General features: G+C 35.0%; 1 protein-coding gene across 10 annotated transcripts in view; it reads left to right on the forward strand.

The window, feature by feature from the left end:
- VPS13B (vacuolar protein sorting 13 homolog B) overlaps positions 1-18,541 on the forward strand; it is a 422,306-nt gene that overhangs the window by 126,557 nt on the left and 277,208 nt on the right. For 8 of the 10 annotated variants that reach the window (XM_015617450.2, XM_015617453.2, XM_033512357.1 and 5 more), the window contains 3 exons: positions 5,035-5,169; positions 6,009-6,182; positions 14,631-14,687. In XM_015617450.2, the coding sequence (XP_015472936.1) occupies positions 5,035-5,169; positions 6,009-6,182; positions 14,631-14,687 (366 nt within the window). The remainder of the gene's footprint in view (positions 1-5,034; positions 5,170-6,008; positions 6,183-14,630; positions 14,688-18,541) is intronic. The other 2 variants (XM_015617455.2, XM_015617456.2) reach the window with 1 other exon arrangement.

Below are 18,541 nucleotides of genomic sequence, written 5' to 3' on the forward strand. Positions count from 1 at the left end.
TAGTTAATAGCTCCTTACTTTTATTCATGGATTGATCTTTTTACTCTTTGAAATAATTTTGACAAGTATGTGACAGTCTTTTACTGTATCATGTTGCCAAACCATAGTTTATTGGTACTTAATGCTTAAAATATTGAGATTTTTCCTTCTGAGACCACAGACTAAATGTGGGGACAATTCATGTGGAGTTGCTTCTAGAAGTTTGTCATGCCTTACTCATTTCCTATTTCATATTTTTGCAGGACTTTTATGATCTTTCTAAAGAGCTATTGTGTTTCAGGGATTTGGTAGCACACAGTACTGTTGTACTCAGAATCAGTAACATACCTCTTTTCTGGTTTTCTGTGCTTGTTACTGATCAGTTTAGATTTTTTTCTTGGTTTGCCAGTAATCATTGCAAATTCACCTTATCACAAATGGATTGGGAAAGATGTTCATTGGTAAAATCACTAATTAGGTAATGTTTTTAAACAGGCCTTAAATGAGTGCTTAGATTCCTAGGCTTGTTAGAAGAAATTCTGAGTTGATCTTTATGTTGATAAAGACATAGTTGTGACCTGCCTTTAGCTATTTGTTTCCCCCCTGCCTGCATATGGAATGACACTGAATGAACTTGGGGCAAGCTGTGTGGTTGGATTATGTACATGGAATGACCAAAGCTATACCTGAAAAGTTGGAGCTAGGATGTGAATACCTGTTTCAAAGTGTGGGAAAACCTTTCTTGTCAGCACAATATTTCTGTATGTGTACCTGGAGTACAGTGGCTCTTCAGGCTTGGAGTTATCATTGCAGTGAGTTAAATGTGTGCAAGGTGTAAATTGTCAAGATGTAGTAGATTTTAAGGTAGAAAAACTTTCTGCCTATTTTTGGGTTCTACCATATGGAGAGAACACATTTGAAGTCTTTGGTGATGTGATATATTCTATGTGTCTGAATCAAGTGAAACAGCTGTGCTTGATCACTGAGTGTACACATGGCTACATATTGGGAAGGAAACACTGGATTTTTACTGCAAAGCATTCTACAGTGGGCAAAGTGTTTCCAAGAAAAAAACCTAGACATCTAGAAAATTTGTCTGGAAGGAGCCATAAATTACATTTGATAGTGACTGGCATATGTATCTCTTTCTCCCTAAAGTCTTTGATTCCCCTGTTTCTGGTGAGAATAATGAATTTAGTGAAGAAACAGTGATTGCACTAAAAAAAAAAAAATCCAAAACATATTTCTGTCATTTGACTCCAGTGAGTAACAAAATTAAGTAAATATGAGTTGTGCTTTTGCAAGTAAGATTCCAGAAGAATGGGTACATCACAATTTCTACTCTCTTGTCTTCCACCTTGGAAATAAGCCTTTCTCATACTTCATTTACAGGATGTTGAATTTGCATAATGTTTGCTGTTGGCTGTGATAAATTTGGTTTTCTTAGTGTCTGTTCAAATTAATGCTCAATGTCTTAATTAAGATGTTGTGGTGTGTTTGTCTCCATGCATAATTTCAAATAGTACATGGAAGGATGGAGCATTTCTTATCTCAGAGTTTGAACATCTTCATGTTCAGTCCCTTAAAACACTACTTAAAAAAGTTCATAAACATTGAGGGGAGGGAAGGAAGCTCTAGTCTGCTTGTTTAAACATTTGTTTGCTGAAATATGTATTTAAGGTGTATTGTAGTTATGTGAACAACTGTTGAGACTTTGATTTTATAATGATATCACGATGCAAGAAATAAGAGAGACCATTTGGGAGGAACGCAAGTTACAGGGATGGAAACTACAGATAGAGGCATATGAAGGAAACAAGGCTTCTTTCTTCTCTGTAGAGCAGCTTGCCAATTTGACAAGTTTATGAGAGATGGTTAATAATAATTTCCAAAAATTTTCAGAGACTGAAGAAAATGGCCTCCTATTTTAAACCAGTTCATTAGAAATGGTTCACTAAAAGTCTCTAAACTTCCTGTGCCTTGAAAAAGATTTGGCTACAGCAGTCACCTTAAGTTAGGTGATTTTTGTCTTCGTGATGAAAGTCTAGTTAGACAGTCTAAATTTCTTACTTAAAAGTGTTCTCTGTATAGGATTTCAGTAATTAATAAATAGTTTTTTTGACTATCTATCAGTTCAGAGCTGTGAAACATGAGTGGAATTTTTTCCTGGGAACTTCTTGGTTACTGTGGTGTGCTGTAGTTATCAGGTGTTGAAGCTGAAAGCAGGGTGCCATTTGACATCAAAGCAACATAGAAAAGGAAGGGTGTGAGTACTCTATATTTTCCCAATATTTTCCTATTTTCTGTTCAAATAGTTGAATACAATGGATGAAGTGTCTACCCTAGCCCTGTTACAGAAAAAAAATAGCTTATTACTGCTACCAGTTACTTCTTCATATGCATTAAAATATGGTTGTTAATTACCAATGACCATGTATTAGTGGTTTGTGGGTTTCTCTAAAGTGCAGCCATTAAACTTTCCTGGCTTCCCATCATGGTCCTTAGCTGCTGGATGGGTGAAAAGCAATTCATTGGCTTGTTTAAGCAATACTTTGCTGACTGTCATGAATATGATGACTGGTCAGTTAAAGAAGGCAAATACACTCATGTTTTCATGAAGGTTGTAGAAAATAAATGTCTTGGATAGTGCTGTCATATCTTGCTGAAATTCAGTGAGTCCAGAATTTACTTGGGGAGGGACTAGGAGTAAACAGAAACAAATAGTGAGCATGATCACACTAAACTTGGTTCCTTTTTTTCAAATAGGATACTATACTAAAATGTAAGTTATGCATGTAAGTAACATGGACAGTTTTAGTCTGAATGCAAAGAAGTTGTCCAGGATAATGCATCTAAAAGTGAACTCTATTGTGGAAATTATTTAGTTTTAAAACTACTTAGTCTTCCATAGTGAAGTAAGAGTAATGTATTGGACATCACACCTTTTATTTTGATAATTAAAAGAATTGCTGAAAAACGAAAACAGCAAGAAACTGCCACTTTAAAGAGGGCTTAAAAGATGGGGAGTCAAATTGTGACATCAGTTTGATTTGCTTTAACTGTGATATTGGCTGCTACTAACAGTTTAATATTCTTTGTTTTGGAATTGGCAGAAGATGGATAAAACTATTTTTTCTTTTTTCCTTTTCTTTTTTCCCCTTTCTTTTTTTTTTTTTTTTTAATATTTATTTCTATTTCAATGTAGTGGCCTCTATTTTGCACAAATTTATAGGAACTATGAGGAGGCAGAAATGCCTACAGATATCCTAGTTTCTTTTGACAAATTAATGCATTGTGTCAGATACCATGCCTTAGAGCAACGGGGATTTTCAGATTTAAAAGAGGCTTACCCTGGACAAAAATGGGAATGAGGGTTTGTTCACAAGACAAACTGGTAGTTGGTCTTTCAGACCAAGAACTGATGGGGTGTTGTAATGGAAAGCACACAACTTAGTTTCAGTGAGTATTCTTTGAGCCTGAAGCCTTCCTGAGTCACAAATTAGGAAAAGTCTGGGCATACCTCAAAGACAGAAGACAGCTTAAATTTTGATAAGAAAGTAGGCCTGGAGTGTAGAACCTACTTTCATATGGCAGTCTGCTTTACCACATGCCGTGTGTCCCTTCATATGTTTCTTCTTTTGTTCTGTCTTGGAAAGTACTTTTTATTCAAAAATTATTTTAATATCTTACCAGAAAAAAAATTACATATATATCAAGAAGACTTGCTAAATGATTTTTTATGCACTATAAAATGCTCTTCAGTCTTTAGGAACTGGAATAGGCAGAGTGAACTAAGCATAATTACCAAGTTTAATCTGAAATCTTCTGTTCCCTATAATTTTTTTTTTTAGGATTTTTTTCCTTACTAGTCAATATATAGTAAAGGTTGTTCTTTGGGTTAAGTCTTAGAGAGATTTTGCAAAAAAACTAATTAATTATTTCTGTAGATAATTACATCTCATTAATGTGTTTAATGATCTTGAAATATGTGTAGAACTCCGTTTTTACCTGATATTCCACAATACTTTCCTTGCGTAATTATGGATCTTGGAACAAAATCTGTGTTACATACATGAGGAAATGGTTCCATAATTATACTAATGTTTGCATAATTAGCAAGCTGCTTGCCAGTTTTTACTGACAAATTCCAAGTTGCTTCTGCATGAGGGGAAAAAAAACCCATAAAAAAGGCAACTTGTGTTAGTTTTTCCTTTCATACTTCTTACAGGTGTTGAAGCTATTTATTTCTCATTTGCAAGTGAATTTATGTGTTTTTTTTCTGATAGGCAGTGCTGTACAGATTTGGAGGGCTGGCTTCCTCCACCTATGCTCTGGGGCTGTTCTGGGGGGCTGCCCTCCAGCTCTGCCAACATATCTCAGTCCTGGCTTGTACAATCCCCTGCTGCTTCTGCTGCAGCTCTAGGCAGCTCTTCAGAAGTGACTGCCAATAGCACTGACTTCTTCCAACCGGTGCAGTAGTTTGCTGCTGCTCACAAATGGGGGCTGAGGAAAGACCACCAAAACTTATTTCCACTTGTGACCCAAGGCAAGGTTTGAACTCCAGTTTCCGCTGAAAAATGGCAAGTGTGTCGTTGGCCTTCTGTACTGCACAGCTGCGCAGATGTAATGCTTTACATAGCTACTGAGTAAAATGTTGTTGTCTAAATAAAAGCTGAAAACACTTAGTCATTTTAAGATCCTGAAATTAAATGCTTGTAATAAAAACATGAAGGAGAATAGTTGACGTGGATCTTATGAAGTGAAAGCAAAAGTCTATCTATGTGTATATATGTATATTTGTTTTTTCAATTTCTAAGTGGTCTTGTGTGTTTTCCTCACGGTGTCTGGATGTATTTCATGCATAACTGTTTGTATTAAAAAACCCATATGCAGCATTCTTTTGCTTTCATTGAAAACCTGTGAATCACAACAAAAGTGCTGTTAGAACATCTAAGGTAGATAATTAAAATATAATTAAGTTTAAATGCCTTGGTGAAGGAATATAAAAATATTTAAATTCAACAGGCTAGTACATTTGCAGTTTTCTTTTATTAGGTGCGAAATCTAAGAATCCCCTGCCAACTCTTGAGGGCTCAATCCAGAATGTTGAATTGAAGTACTGCGGCACATCATTGGTCAAATGTGCCTCTGGGACCGTGGGATCAATAAAAATTTGTGCCAAAGCCCCAGGTATGTGCAGCTGGACCATGTAAAACTTTATTGCCTGTATAGGAGAATTGGCCTTGCTTTTTACAAGGGGAGTTACTGAAACAAGAATTTACTCATTGTTCCTATGAATCAGAGAGGGGTTTTGTATTCTGTTTTGGGGTTTTTTTGTTATTATTAATTATGTCATGATGATCCATTCTTGTCTCAGTATAGTCAAATTTTACTAATTTGACGAAAAAGACCAATATTTTTTTTCTGGTGAGAAAAATATTAATCTAGAAGCATTCAAGAAATAGGAAAAATACAGAATACTTTTACCTAGCTTTATCCTTAGCATAATTTTGATGTTTTCTCATGATTGCTTAATGCCTCATTTTCAAATAATGCTATAAGTATGTATTTTGCTTGTAAAGTTTTTGAGGACCGTGATTTTTTTTATTTTTTATTTTTTTTAACTTCTTTAATAAAACTTTTCCTGAAGAGGATGTAGGAACTTATCAATGTCTATGATACCTTTATGGATAAAAGCAGCTAAGGTCAAGAACATTTAAAATTGAGTGTTTTTAAATTGAGTTCATGGTGATGTTTAAATAGATTATTTTATAAAATTGGGAAGGAAATTACTGTTTTAAAGATAATAAATTATTTTATTTGAAATCCTCCTGAATGTCAAGGCATTTACAGGATAAACATTAAATAGGTTGTTCAATAGTTTATATGATGATGCTCTTTCCATTTGCTCTTTTAATTCTGTGTTCACAATGTTAATTAATAGATGTTCTCATTGGACTAGTGAATGTTTGTCTTAGAAAATGATCTTGTTGCACTAAAAGCAGTAAGGAATCTAATTTTTATCTTAGGTGATGGTGGAAAAGAGAAGCTGGTTCCTTTAATTCAAGGCCCTTCTGACACGAGAGACTTACACAGCAGTAAATGGCTCAATGAGAGTAGAAAGCCAGAATCTCTCTTAGCTCCAGATTTGGTAGCCTTTACAATCCAAATTCCACAGTATATGGACTACTGCCATAATTCTGGTAAGTACGAAACTCTTGTTAAGCTGGTATCACATTACATTTGTTCTATCCAATGTAATTTTCAAAAGAGGGGCTTGATATAAAATGTGCCACATGTCAGAGTATCTTCTACACACACTGCACGCATTATAACTATAGCCCACTGTGAGACAAAAGAACTAAAAGCTACATTTTGATGGATTTCTTCTTCAATAAGGAGTGCTTCATTAACTTTGGTTGCCTTTTAAAATAATTGTAGTAAACTTTTCTAAACTTCAGTCAGGGGAGGGAGGGGAACCAGGATCGATGTTGAAAGTGTTAGTTCTGTTCTCTCTTGCCTGGTACTGGGTTGGCCTTCTTATACAAAAGTTGACATACAGAATTCTAAATGGCTCATATAAATTTCCAGCATAACTTATTATTAAGAATTTGTTTATCATAAAGTTTGCTAGCAATAAAAAATAATTTAAAAAAATAATGCAGGGCACATATCTGACCTCATCAAATGTGGTGTTGTGGTGGCCTTAAATGAGTAGTTAATAATTTGTGAGAGTTGTCTGGCTAAATTTAAGGGTGTTGTTGACTTTGTGGGCATAAATGCTTTTACCTGGCATTCTTATGGTTTCTGTGATCTTTAAACAAAACATTGGTCTGTCTTAAGCAGCACTGACAACTTTGAAATGTATCTAATTTGAAATAACCCATGTAGTTTGTGAAATATACCTGGAACTAGGTTTTGCTGTCAGTGTGGTGCTTCTTAAAAACCATGCTTTCATGTTTTTCAAAGCATCTTCTATTGCCATGCTAGGCATGGAATGAAATGTGGGAAAATAACAATGCAGAAAATTATCTAGGTTAAGGAAAGCGAAAGAATTACCTGGCCCCGGTATCATGAAACACAGAAGTAACTTGAACACTTCAAATGTGTGTTTTTTCTCTATGTTTTTCCCATGTAATGATTCTTGAATGTCATTAGTCTGAAAAGTAACAGTGAATTTATTACTGTCATTGCAATTTTCATGTGCATATGTAAGCAACATTTGATTCTTATGCAGAGTAAATATTTGTAAGCACTGTGCACTCCAGCAGTTGTTAGGTTATTTTTTCAGTAATTGTACTTCTATGTTTCTTGGAGAGCGTCATGTTGAAAATGTTTACAGCAGTGTTTTTATAACAATTATCTTCAGTTCCTACTCCTAAAGCATTGCCAAAAAGCAGTTCATGATTCAATAATATCTGAATTACTCATATCCATTTTAAAACAGGAGCTGAAATCTCTTGCACCTGTTGACTCATTTAAATACCTTTTAAAAGCTCATAACAACAATATTTATTACTATGACTAATTGTAGCATTTCTTGCTGTTTTTGAGGATTTTTTTTGTTTAATTTTCACATTTTTTGTCTTAGTCTATTAATTATACTTTAAAGACTCCCTAGATACCTATGCTGTACACTTACTGTTTTTGTTACAGGTCATAAGGATCCCATACATTTTTGCTCATGAGTATTATAGATGTTCCAGTTAGATGGTTTGGAGTCCTTGATGAGTTGTGACAGGAGGTGCTTATGAGAATTAAGGCACTGACAAATGAAGGGGCCAGACTCACATTCATGGATTTTGAGATACAAAACATTCTTTTGTAATAGACAATTGTCTGTTTTGTAGATGAATGGACATACATTAAAAATGTTAAGATTTTAAAGTTCAGAATGTACTGGACACTTCATCTACCCCCTCAGTAAAGTAAAACAGGAAAGTTGTAGTGAATTCGTGTACACAATGGAAGTCACTAACCTGCATGTTCAGGCTCTAGCTCTGCTCCTCTACATCTGTAAGGCAGCACCTGTGAGGAGTGACAAATGAGAGGAAAAAGCTGACTGATTTGTTGAAGCTTTGGACTCAGTCAACAGGAACAATGTTGTACTGAAATAGTTTTAATTTTTTTAACATAAATCAAACCAGGAGTAATTAATGTTTCAGTTGTCTCAGGTTCTGTACAAAGGATCAGCAAAGCAAAAGCCTTTGCTTTCAAATACTTGCTGAAGAAACTGGGAAAATTTAATACAGGAGATATGGCTATCATTTTCATGACTGTGAAAATTACATATAAGGAAAACATGAAGTGCTTTGAGAGCATAAAAATGCATTTGCTGTCAGTTGCAGAGTTTAAAAAGTGGCTTCTGGGAGTTAAAAAAGCTATACTGGACAATTTCACAGAAAAAACCTCATCTCTTGGGAGTAAAAGGGTTTTTTAAAGCTGTACTACTGGAGGTGATTGTGCAGTACTGAAGTTGTGCTGTTTGTGAAATTTTTTGTATTAATGTTTCATATAATGTCCTGTAGTAGGAATTTGGACTGATTAATTCATTAAATTGAATGGAAAACAACTTAATCAAAAATCAGAGCAGCTGTTTGGATATAAAATGCTAAGGAGGAGGTTGTGGAAATGGCATGAGATTCTTGAATAAATTGCATATTTACCCAGAAAACAAGGAGGGGACTGTTCCTCCTCCTTGCATCAGCAACTGTCTACTGTCTTGTATCACTTGAATCATGATTCAGGGTGATCAAGATGGTTGTGCAGCTTCCTTTTACTGCTTGTCTGTATGTGGCCCTGCAAAGTTTAGGGATGTAGTTACAATCTGAGGGATAGAGCATTTGACACTAGTATTTCCTTTTTGCTATTTCACTTGTGCTGTTGAGAGAAAGAGGAAAAATAATATGGTTCTAGCAATACCATACTGTGTTGAGTACAACCATCAAAAAGCTCTAAACTGTACTTTCAAAAAAGGCAGCATTTAGAGCATATGATGTGTAGCATGTAAATGTATAACAAGTATAAAACAATTCCATATACTTATGATTACCCATCAGGAGTGTTTTACTGTTTGATGCATAAGTGTCATCACATGGAAAATTGATCCACCTATGGCAAAGGATCAGTTTTAGGGACAAAGAATGTAAATATGATTTTGTTTAGTCCTTAAATACAGCCTGAATGCTGTGATTTTAATTTTGGATACTTCAATTGTATGAAAAACTGCCCCAGATAATCTCTGTGCATAGTTGTAAAAATGTGAATATGCTCCTCAGTTTTTAAGCTGCACATATAAGTACAAGAGAGGAGATTATTCCATTACCCCAGGGCTTGGGAAGGTCTTCTTACTCTTTCTCTGAAATAACCCTGGCTTTATTAACCCTGGGAGCAAGCTGCAGACCTTGTTTGTTTCACCTGGCCTTTGAGAGAAGAGGGAGATTTCAAAATGAATGCTGGTGTTAGTGGTTAATTATGAACAGCTGTTGAATAGATGAGGTGAGCTGATTACGCTCTATTTGGTTTGCCATACTGAGTAATTGGGAGTGCATGCACAGCCAGGGTATGGACAGCTTTATTGCAAGTAAATCAAGAGGAACAAAAATAAAAAATACAATTAATAAAGTTTTCTCTGAGATGAGCTTAAATAGTCAATAATGCAGCAGTGAAATTAGGGAGTAAACAAAAGTACTTGTATTATTATCACGCTTGTATGTGTTAAATTTATACACTCTGTGGAGCAAAGCAAGAGTGGGAAGGCTTCTCTGATTTGTTGAAGCTGCATAAAGGCTGAAGAGCAAACATTCAACCTTATAAAAGTTGGTATTTCTTGTTTAAGTGATATGTTTCTCAAACTTCCAGAAAGTTAAGAATTTCTTTTCCTCTAGTATTTTGATGTAGATAAGATCATTTACCCCCTTCCCATGCCAAAAGGAAAAAAGTAATTGAAGAAATAATATCTTCAAGTATGAAGAAATTGCCATAGAAGTTGTACCAGCAGGAATATTTTTTTTTTTATTATTGTAAACTAGCTGATTTTTATCTGTTGGACTGTAATAGAAAGAAGGTGAGAGATTAGAGGTATGTTTGATTGTATGCATATTCACCTACGTATGCCCCTCGACTTCCCCTTTTTTGCAGTTAAAAAAGCATGTCATTGACATATTTTTGAATTTAATTTTGGCTGCTTGCACTAGGGATATTAGTCTGAATTTTGAAGCTGGAACAATTACAGTTTTTAAGTTCTCATCTAATTTAACTGATTCCTTGTGGTAGAAAGTAAATAAGTAAAAAACTTGTAGTAAAAGAGAATTCATAGGCTAATTTGTAGTATTTTGGAAAGATTTAACACAGTGAATGAATGAAAATGGTTACTATATTGGAATAATTAAAGACAATTCACATTTGTGGTTTGGACATAAATGTGTAAAAATTATACCCATCTATCTTATTACATTTCCTTTTCTCTCCCTGAGGATTTCACTATGTACTTTATCTGTAATTGTTGCCAGTTTTCTATCAAGTTCCCACTGGGCTTCTGGTGCAAAAAATCTTATCCTATCGATGACAGAGCTTGCCTGAATGATTTCATGCTCTTAGCATTTTTGTTCACGGGAATTAGAGGGAGAATGTAACTGCAGCTGAACATAGCATCTATTTTTGTAATTTTGAAGTTTAGACTCTGTTATTGGAACTAAATGAAGAGATGCAGGTGTTCTCCAGTTCAAGTCCTTTGGGATTTTTTGATGGTAGATGCTTGAAAAGAAAATGCATGTGTTTCCAGAGTCAAACAGCAGCTGTGGACAAGGATTTATGTTTTTCTCAGAACTTTGGGATTTCAAAATGTTACATTTAATCACATGCACAGAAAGGAGAGCAAATGTTAAAGATGTTACATATAAAACTAGGAGACTGATCTTTTTACCATACCAGCTAGTTGTGGGAATAGAGGAACAAAGTGATCTTTAATCTTAATATGCACAATTTCAAAAGGATTATGATAGTTGCCAGGACTCTGGTCTTTTGAGAACTGTGCTCAGGCAGTGCACAGCATTTATATCTTCTTAATTGCTTTTAAAATCTGGTTTATTCTTATATTTTTCCTTAGAAAAATATGAATGTTAATAGTTTGAGTTACTGAAAACACAATATTCATGTAGGCTTATTTTGGAGGGTGGATTTAAATTTGGTAAGTATGCATTTTTAGAAGAACTTTTCTGGCAAAGTCCTGTAGTTTTCAAAATTTGATTTAAAATAGCAGTTCAACTCCCTGAACTGCAAGCTATATTTGGAAGTTTTCTTTCTGACAGAATTTGTGGGCAAAAGTATTTAGTGGTAATGCAATTTCTCCCTCCCTTTCTCTCTGGTGATTTTGCAATTAGTTGATTGTAGCAAACAAAATGTCTGACATCTGAAGTTTAGCTGAAATTCAGGCAAGGGCAGCAGATGGTGGTACTGCTGAGCAATTCAGGAAGGGAGAATGGTGTGGGGAGGAGCAGGCTGGTAACAGTGATAAATGCCAAGTTAATTCATACCATGGAAGAGAAAGTAAAAGCCTCTTTTAACTTTTACCAGTTGGTTTGTGCTCCATCCTCTGCCATTACCCTCACAGCCTCAGCATGTTGTGCACTACAACCACCTTGAATATCAAATATTTTTCCAGGCTTGAATCACCACTGCATTTACTAAAAGATCCAGCAGTTGGTACTTTCTCTAAGAGAAGTAGACTTGTCCTCAAGTGCAGTCTGTTCCTCTGCTGGCTGCAATTGTAGATTTCATGTCCATAGGAGTAGCAGCAGGGAGGGAGGTACGCTAACTAGATTAAGACTACTTCCAGTGAGTTGCATGGATCTGGCAACTGCCAGTACGTTCTGGTTATAGAAAGGTAATTGCACAATGCAGGAATAAGACAGCTTGTTCAACTTTCCCTCAAGTAATTCTGCAAATCCTCTTGGGGAAGAGGTATTTTCATCTCTCTGTTTATGTTGCGGTCAGTTTCTCTCAGTGCGCCATAAATCCTTCAACAATACATGTCTCAGAATTCTGAGATTGTGACTAAATAGGATCCTGAGTTTTGTAAAATTTTACTTTAAAAACTGATACTTAAAAAAACAAAGAAAAAAAAGGAAAAAAAGTACACTGCCATGCAAGTTGTTAGGAATTTAGCCTCTGTAGTTGAGTTCCCTGAACTCATTGAATCCTGACTGACTTTGAGATGTACTGTTCAACTGCACTGTGGAAGTCAGGTAATATCTTTAGTCAAAGAAACATTTTTACCTTTTTCCCAATTTTTTTTTTCTTAGTAGAATCACTTAAGATTAAGAGTTTGGCAAAATAAAAACAAAGCACTTTGACAATGGGGACTCAACTCCAAATGGCAGGAGCCTGACTGGAAGGAGGGAACTGGAAAGCCTGCATCTCATCTGGATTTATAACTTTTTTGTAAATAAACCTCATTGCCTGACTCTTTCTTTCCTTTTAATTCAGGATAACAGTGCTCTCTGCCTGTAGATTGATAGTTGATCTTGTAGTTCTTGGGGTAGGACTTTGAGATTCAGTGTTGGCAATTAAAGATTTGAAGTCTTGAATGGTGGGTAATAAGAGGTATGGAGGCTTTAAAGTACATAGAGAAAATCTCTCCACATTCTGTTGAAACAGATCAGAAGATCTAGAAGATTCTGTAGAAGTAACTAAAAAAATGTTGTTGAAAAACATTTTTTTTTAAATTTTTAACTCATTAAATGTGTAGAAGATAGGGAATGGCAGATAGGAGATTATTTTTGCTACCTTTATTTCTGTGTGTGTGTGTCTGTGTGTGTTTGCATGTGTGTTCCATTGGATTTCTGTTCACTTTAAAATCTGGCAGTATCAAAGTGTTCCATATGGCCACCAAAGTAATATTTAACACTTCTGTTATTGAAAAAAAAAAATCTACATGTGGGTTCAAACGATAATTTCTATTTTCATAATGGTAGAGGCTGATGTATCTGTGCTTCCTTATTTATGAAAATGCATTTACCTTTCCCACTTTTGGCATCTGGAAAAGCATTATTCAGCAAGGTGACTAGATACTTACTGTTGGTTTGGGGTTTTTTGAAAATGTAACAGGTACAGGCTCTCAGCAATTGCTGACACATAGCTTTGGACATTGAAATCTGTTTTTAATTGAGAAAATATATGTTGGCCAGCATATTGGGATAGTTCCCTCCCATTTTGAAAAAAACGCCATGAGATCTTTAACTTCCATTTGGACACTTCCCAGACATGGGCATAAGGGACTGTAACTGTTTATTTTCAAACAGTGTTTAAACTATTTCCAGGTTTTATAATTGAATTATATTGCTCTCACTGCCTTTTTAGTGATGTATATGATTCATATAAGATGGCTACTTTTTTTGCAATGAAATGCGAAATAGATATGACTGAAAGTCAATAGACTCTTGGTGGTAAATTGTAAATACGTTTTGACTAGGCCAACTTCCGTTTTTTTTTAAATTTTAGTAACAAGTAATTAAATAACATCATAGCATATTTGATAAAAATATCCCTAAATGAAATATCTTATTTCTAATGCAGAAATTATTATATATATAAATATATTTGTTCCTAATCTAAATTTTCATGGTTCAGCTCTGTAGCAGTTTAAAAATAGCTGCAGGTCATTCCCAAGATTCCAATGTTCTGTTCAATAATACAAATGTACCAGTAGTCTCATTTTTCTGATTTAGGATGCAATCAGAATGAATATTCAACCACATTCCCTTTCTACCCAAACATTACTGTTCAGGAGTTCCCACTGAAATTCCTTCCTATGATGTTAAGAACAGCCAGTTGTGGTCAGCAATTAAAGCTGGGCCATGCTAAGTGACTGAAGAGCTGGTTTGATGTAGAAAACAACAGTTCACAGACAGGATTAGGCAAAGCAGATTAGAATTTTAATGGTATTTTATATTAAATCGAACTAGATAACCTCTGTGATGATTCCCAGTCTAGGACAGACTCCTATAGCTGACCAAACTGAAGTAATTTTGAACAAACGGATCATCTTCAAGGTGTACAACTTTGGAAACATTTAAATTAGTTCTGTTTTTTTCATGTGCTGTGAAGGTTCTCAAAGTCAGTATCTGTTGTTACCAGAAATGTGTAAACTGTATAAAAATTGGTACTTAAGGAACTGTTATTCACTTGTAACCTTTAGACCATTTAATCACTCCTTTGCTGTATGAGCTGATTTCATTTTACCTGTGCACTCAAATAGAACTAATATGTTCAAGATACATAATACGTACTTGTGTAAGATGGCAGAAGTACTTAAAATTGGTATCAGGAAAACAATGCACTGTGTTACTTTTCAGTTCTAGTTAACAGCTAAAATTAACTTACCTGTATTATGTGAGCCATTAATGTTGAGTATCTCTATATAAGGCGCTTTAAGTGCAGCAAATTCAAGCACAAATGTGCTATATTTGGGGTTATCCTGACATTCTCAGTATCACATGGAATGCTAAATCTATTTGAGAAATGCAGTGATAGGATTAGATTGGATATATAGTTTAATTAAATAGCTAAATATTTTTAATTCTTAATCTGATTTACACTCTTCAGTAGAGGAAGAGACGTTTTCAAAAGGAAAAAAAAAAATTGTTTTTCAGAAGTCACATCTGAAAGAGAAAATTCTAGGTGTTGCCCTGGTCTTGCAACCACTTCAGGTAAGACAAACATATGCTGGAGCGAAATAATTGGCTGAACTGACTTCTGAGTTTCCATCCAAACATATTTATGCTGTGAATTTTTGATACCACTTGCAGCACAGCATATTAGTGTGTGCTCTGGCTTTCCTAAGTGTTTTTCTAATTTCTGCTGTATGTTCAAGGTGAAGAAGACAGATCTGAAAAAAACATTTTTCCCCCAGGAGATTTAGAAAACTTTGTATTTGCAGAATAGCAAATAATTTTGGGGTTCTACTTTCTGAACTGATGAGAACATTTCATGGTTATGCAATGAATGGGTACTCTGACAATGAGAATGGAAGGGATGGGGAGTTCCAAACATTTCAGCTCTTACAGCAAGAGTTGGCTTTCATCTACCAACTCATGCACATTTAGCCTGGGTTCACCATCTGTCACTGTAGAGCTTCTGGGGCTGCTTGTCTGGGGTTTGTGTCAAGCTGAAAAAATATCTTTGGCTGTGCTGCCTCATGTCCAGAAATCTTGGAAAAGTAGACCACTGTGTTTGGGAAGGTGGATGTGAGAGGAGTCAGACTGACCAGAGTTTGAGCCATGTCTTTTTGAATTTTAGTGTTTATAATTGTCATGTCAGTGAAAAAAAGCCCATGTTCTAATAATATGATGCAAAAAATAAATGAAAATAAAATTTATTCAGTTATCTAACATTAATCTTCAAATTAATAATCTGAATAATAATCTGAATCACCTGCTGCCCTCAAAAGTACCTATACTTGTTTTACTTTTGGAATAAAAAAACCTAAATCCTAAACAAATATTGTGTACATACAATATAAAGTATAATAGAACTGGCTTGGCTATCATAGGAAATTTCCTCCTTAAAGTGGGGAAAATAATGGAAATTTTGTAAATAGAAACAATACTTTGAAAAATAAGAGAAGATATGATTGACTATAAGAATTATTAAATACAGTATCTGGCTCAACATTAGTGAGCAGAGTTATGGAACATATATGATGATGGATCATCACTTTAAGATAGTGTTCTTTTCTCTATGTTCATGGCGTAGATGTAATCAGTCAGATGTCCAGTTTATGTAAAAGTTGATAAAGCGCATATTTTATGCTTTGGGCTGTGCATTAATTATATGTACTGCATATTTCTTATTTTAGTGTAACTATGTTCATGTTTGGTCATGTATTCAACAGAAATAAATTAATGAAATGAGAATATGAATTCTCTTTTGTAATTTTGAACTCTCTTATGTCCCTGCTGTCATAAGAGAAAAAGAATTCAATGTTGAGCAAATCTTCTTTCTGGTTGTGACCTGAAGATTTATACAAGAAAATTAAATGTGTACAAATTATCTTTATAGTATTTGAAAGATGTATTGGCCCAAGCCCTGGATTAATATTTTTCAGACAGTAAATGATTGCAAAACACTTCTTTCATACATGTTTCATAATAAATTCATTTTTCAATTGTAAGCTTAAAATGAGCCTATTATGTTAAAAGTGTGGTTTTAAACCAACTTTTGGAAAATCTTACAGATAAAATGTAATTTTCTAAAAACAGATGTGTATTTTCAAGGGCACATATCAGTCCTTTAAGTAGTTGCATGTCTAAACTAATAAGATGAAACTTTAATGGAAGTCGCAGTCAGTTGATTAAATTCTTTTAATTACAAAATGAAATAATTAAAGAATATTTATATATTTCAAAACAGGAGTAATAAAATATAATAATCATAATACTAATTATGTTTAGTGTAAGCACTTTTATAATAATTGGAAGCAAATAATATTACTTTTTTTCTTCACTGGTAGCATAAGCAAATATAAGCCTGTGAAAAGGATGACTAAACACAACTGTTGATGCACTTTGACTGAAACATCTTTATCAAGTTAATACAAGAAGCAGTCATGCCCTACTTGAATTACTCATTTATAATGGCTGAGCAGCAGCCTGGATGTGGACTTTGAAATCCTGGGAAAATAAGATGCGTGCATGCATCCAAATGTCCAGAGTCTTTAAAGCAGCTGTAAAATATTGAAGTGAGATGTCAGCTACTAGCTGTTGTCTACATTTTGTCTGAAGGGAGGTGTGATCATTTAATTGCTAACTAAGTTTAATGTTATTAAAGTCAGTACATTCTCAGTGCAAAACTTTGTTTTATATTGCCACTGGAATTCAGGAGTCAGAATATTTGCTTTTTTGCACACTTTTATTGCACAGATTATTCCAACTTTTTTTTAAGATCTTATTTGCTTTGTTAAAATACATGCATTTTTCTCTAGCTTTGTGCTTGTAATGAGGAAATAATAATCCCAAAGATGTGTAAAATATCAAAGCGTGTGGGTAGGAATTCCAAAAATTCTACCTTTGTGCTTAAACGTAAGGATGCAAGGGTATGTAAGGACAAAAGAATATAATAGCTGGTAAAAGCCATCTATTGAAAGGATTTCTGTCTCTTTGCACTGTTGGGATGTTTCTGTCTGCACAGTCTTTTGCAGATGATGGCATTGCCAGGTTCCTTGTCTTCACAGCTTGATTTTATGTTTTCTTTGAAAAGATAGACATATAGGAAATTACCTGTTCAACTTTAATTTTTCTTCAAATTCTTGCGCAATTCCGAAGGGCGTGCATCCCATTATACTTGAAGCAGAGATTTTTCATTAGAAGTGCCATATGTTTCTCTAGAATTCTCACACTTCCCCAGTCACCAGTATTGAAGGAAGCACTCTTTACTGCAGGAATTGTACAAGTTCCTATGACAAGCAGTGAGTGAGAGCATGAATATCCAGTTTTGCATGTTGGAACATCTGTAAGGCAGTGTAAACTTTGTCTTGTACTTTGAAGACAAAGAATAAAGTCCATGTTATGAATATCCAGGGATATTCATAATCATCTCACAGCAGTTGGTGAAACTGCAAGGGTGCTTAATTAAGGATCAATTGATCAAGTAGGTTTTTTTCCCTTCTTTCTATTACAAGTAGAATTGAGATTACTTGCACTTCGTCTATTTCCTGGAAAAATCACTATTTCAATATCATGATGGAAAGAGAATCTGCTTTCTACACAGTGGCAGCAAATTATACCCCCCACCTCAGGGGTCATGCCTTCCTTCCTGGTACTGAGAAAACAGAGAGGTGAGAATAATCCACCTTAAAGATGGAAATGGGATGGTTAAAAGTCTTTACTTAGATTTTTTCCAAGGCAGCCCTAGTACTCTATTTGGTATAGCTCTTATGAAAGAGTTTAAAACTAGATTTGAAGGAGTAAAGGAATAAAACCAGGCTTTCTACAGATAAACCTGATAAAGGGATGCTATAGTAGCAAGGTCCTTTGGTCTGCCCCCCCAGTGGAGGTCGGGGATGGAAATCCATGTGGCAGCAAAGACACAAGGATTATTGAATTTTTAGAAACAGAGGAAACACCTGAGAATGGTTACCTAGGAGTTAGGGCTTGTCATCCCCAAAAGGCAGAAATGAATAATCCTACTGAAGTGAATTTACACCAATGCATTCAGCATGGGCATCAAGCAGGAGGAGGTAGAAGCCACTGTGCAGCAGGAAAACTGTGACATACTTGCCATTGTGGAAACATGGTTGCACAGCTGGAGTGCTGCAGTGGATTCCCCTAAACTCTTCACAAAGGGTAGGCGAGGAAGGAGAAATGTTGGAGTAGCTCTGGATGGTGGGGAGTGTTTTGATTGCCTAGAGTTTAATGATGGTGACGGTAGGGTGAATATTTATTTTAAGTCAGAGAGAAGGACAACAAAGCTTTGGTGGGAGTCTGCTATACAAGCAGAATGAAGAGGCAGATGAAATCTGTTAGCAGCTGGGAGAAATCTCACAATTGCTGGCCCTTGTTCTCAT

Source organism: Parus major, chromosome 2, assembly GCF_001522545.3.
Source record: "Parus major isolate Abel chromosome 2, Parus_major1.1, whole genome shotgun sequence".
Lineage (NCBI taxonomy): Eukaryota > Metazoa > Chordata > Aves > Passeriformes > Paridae > Parus > Parus major.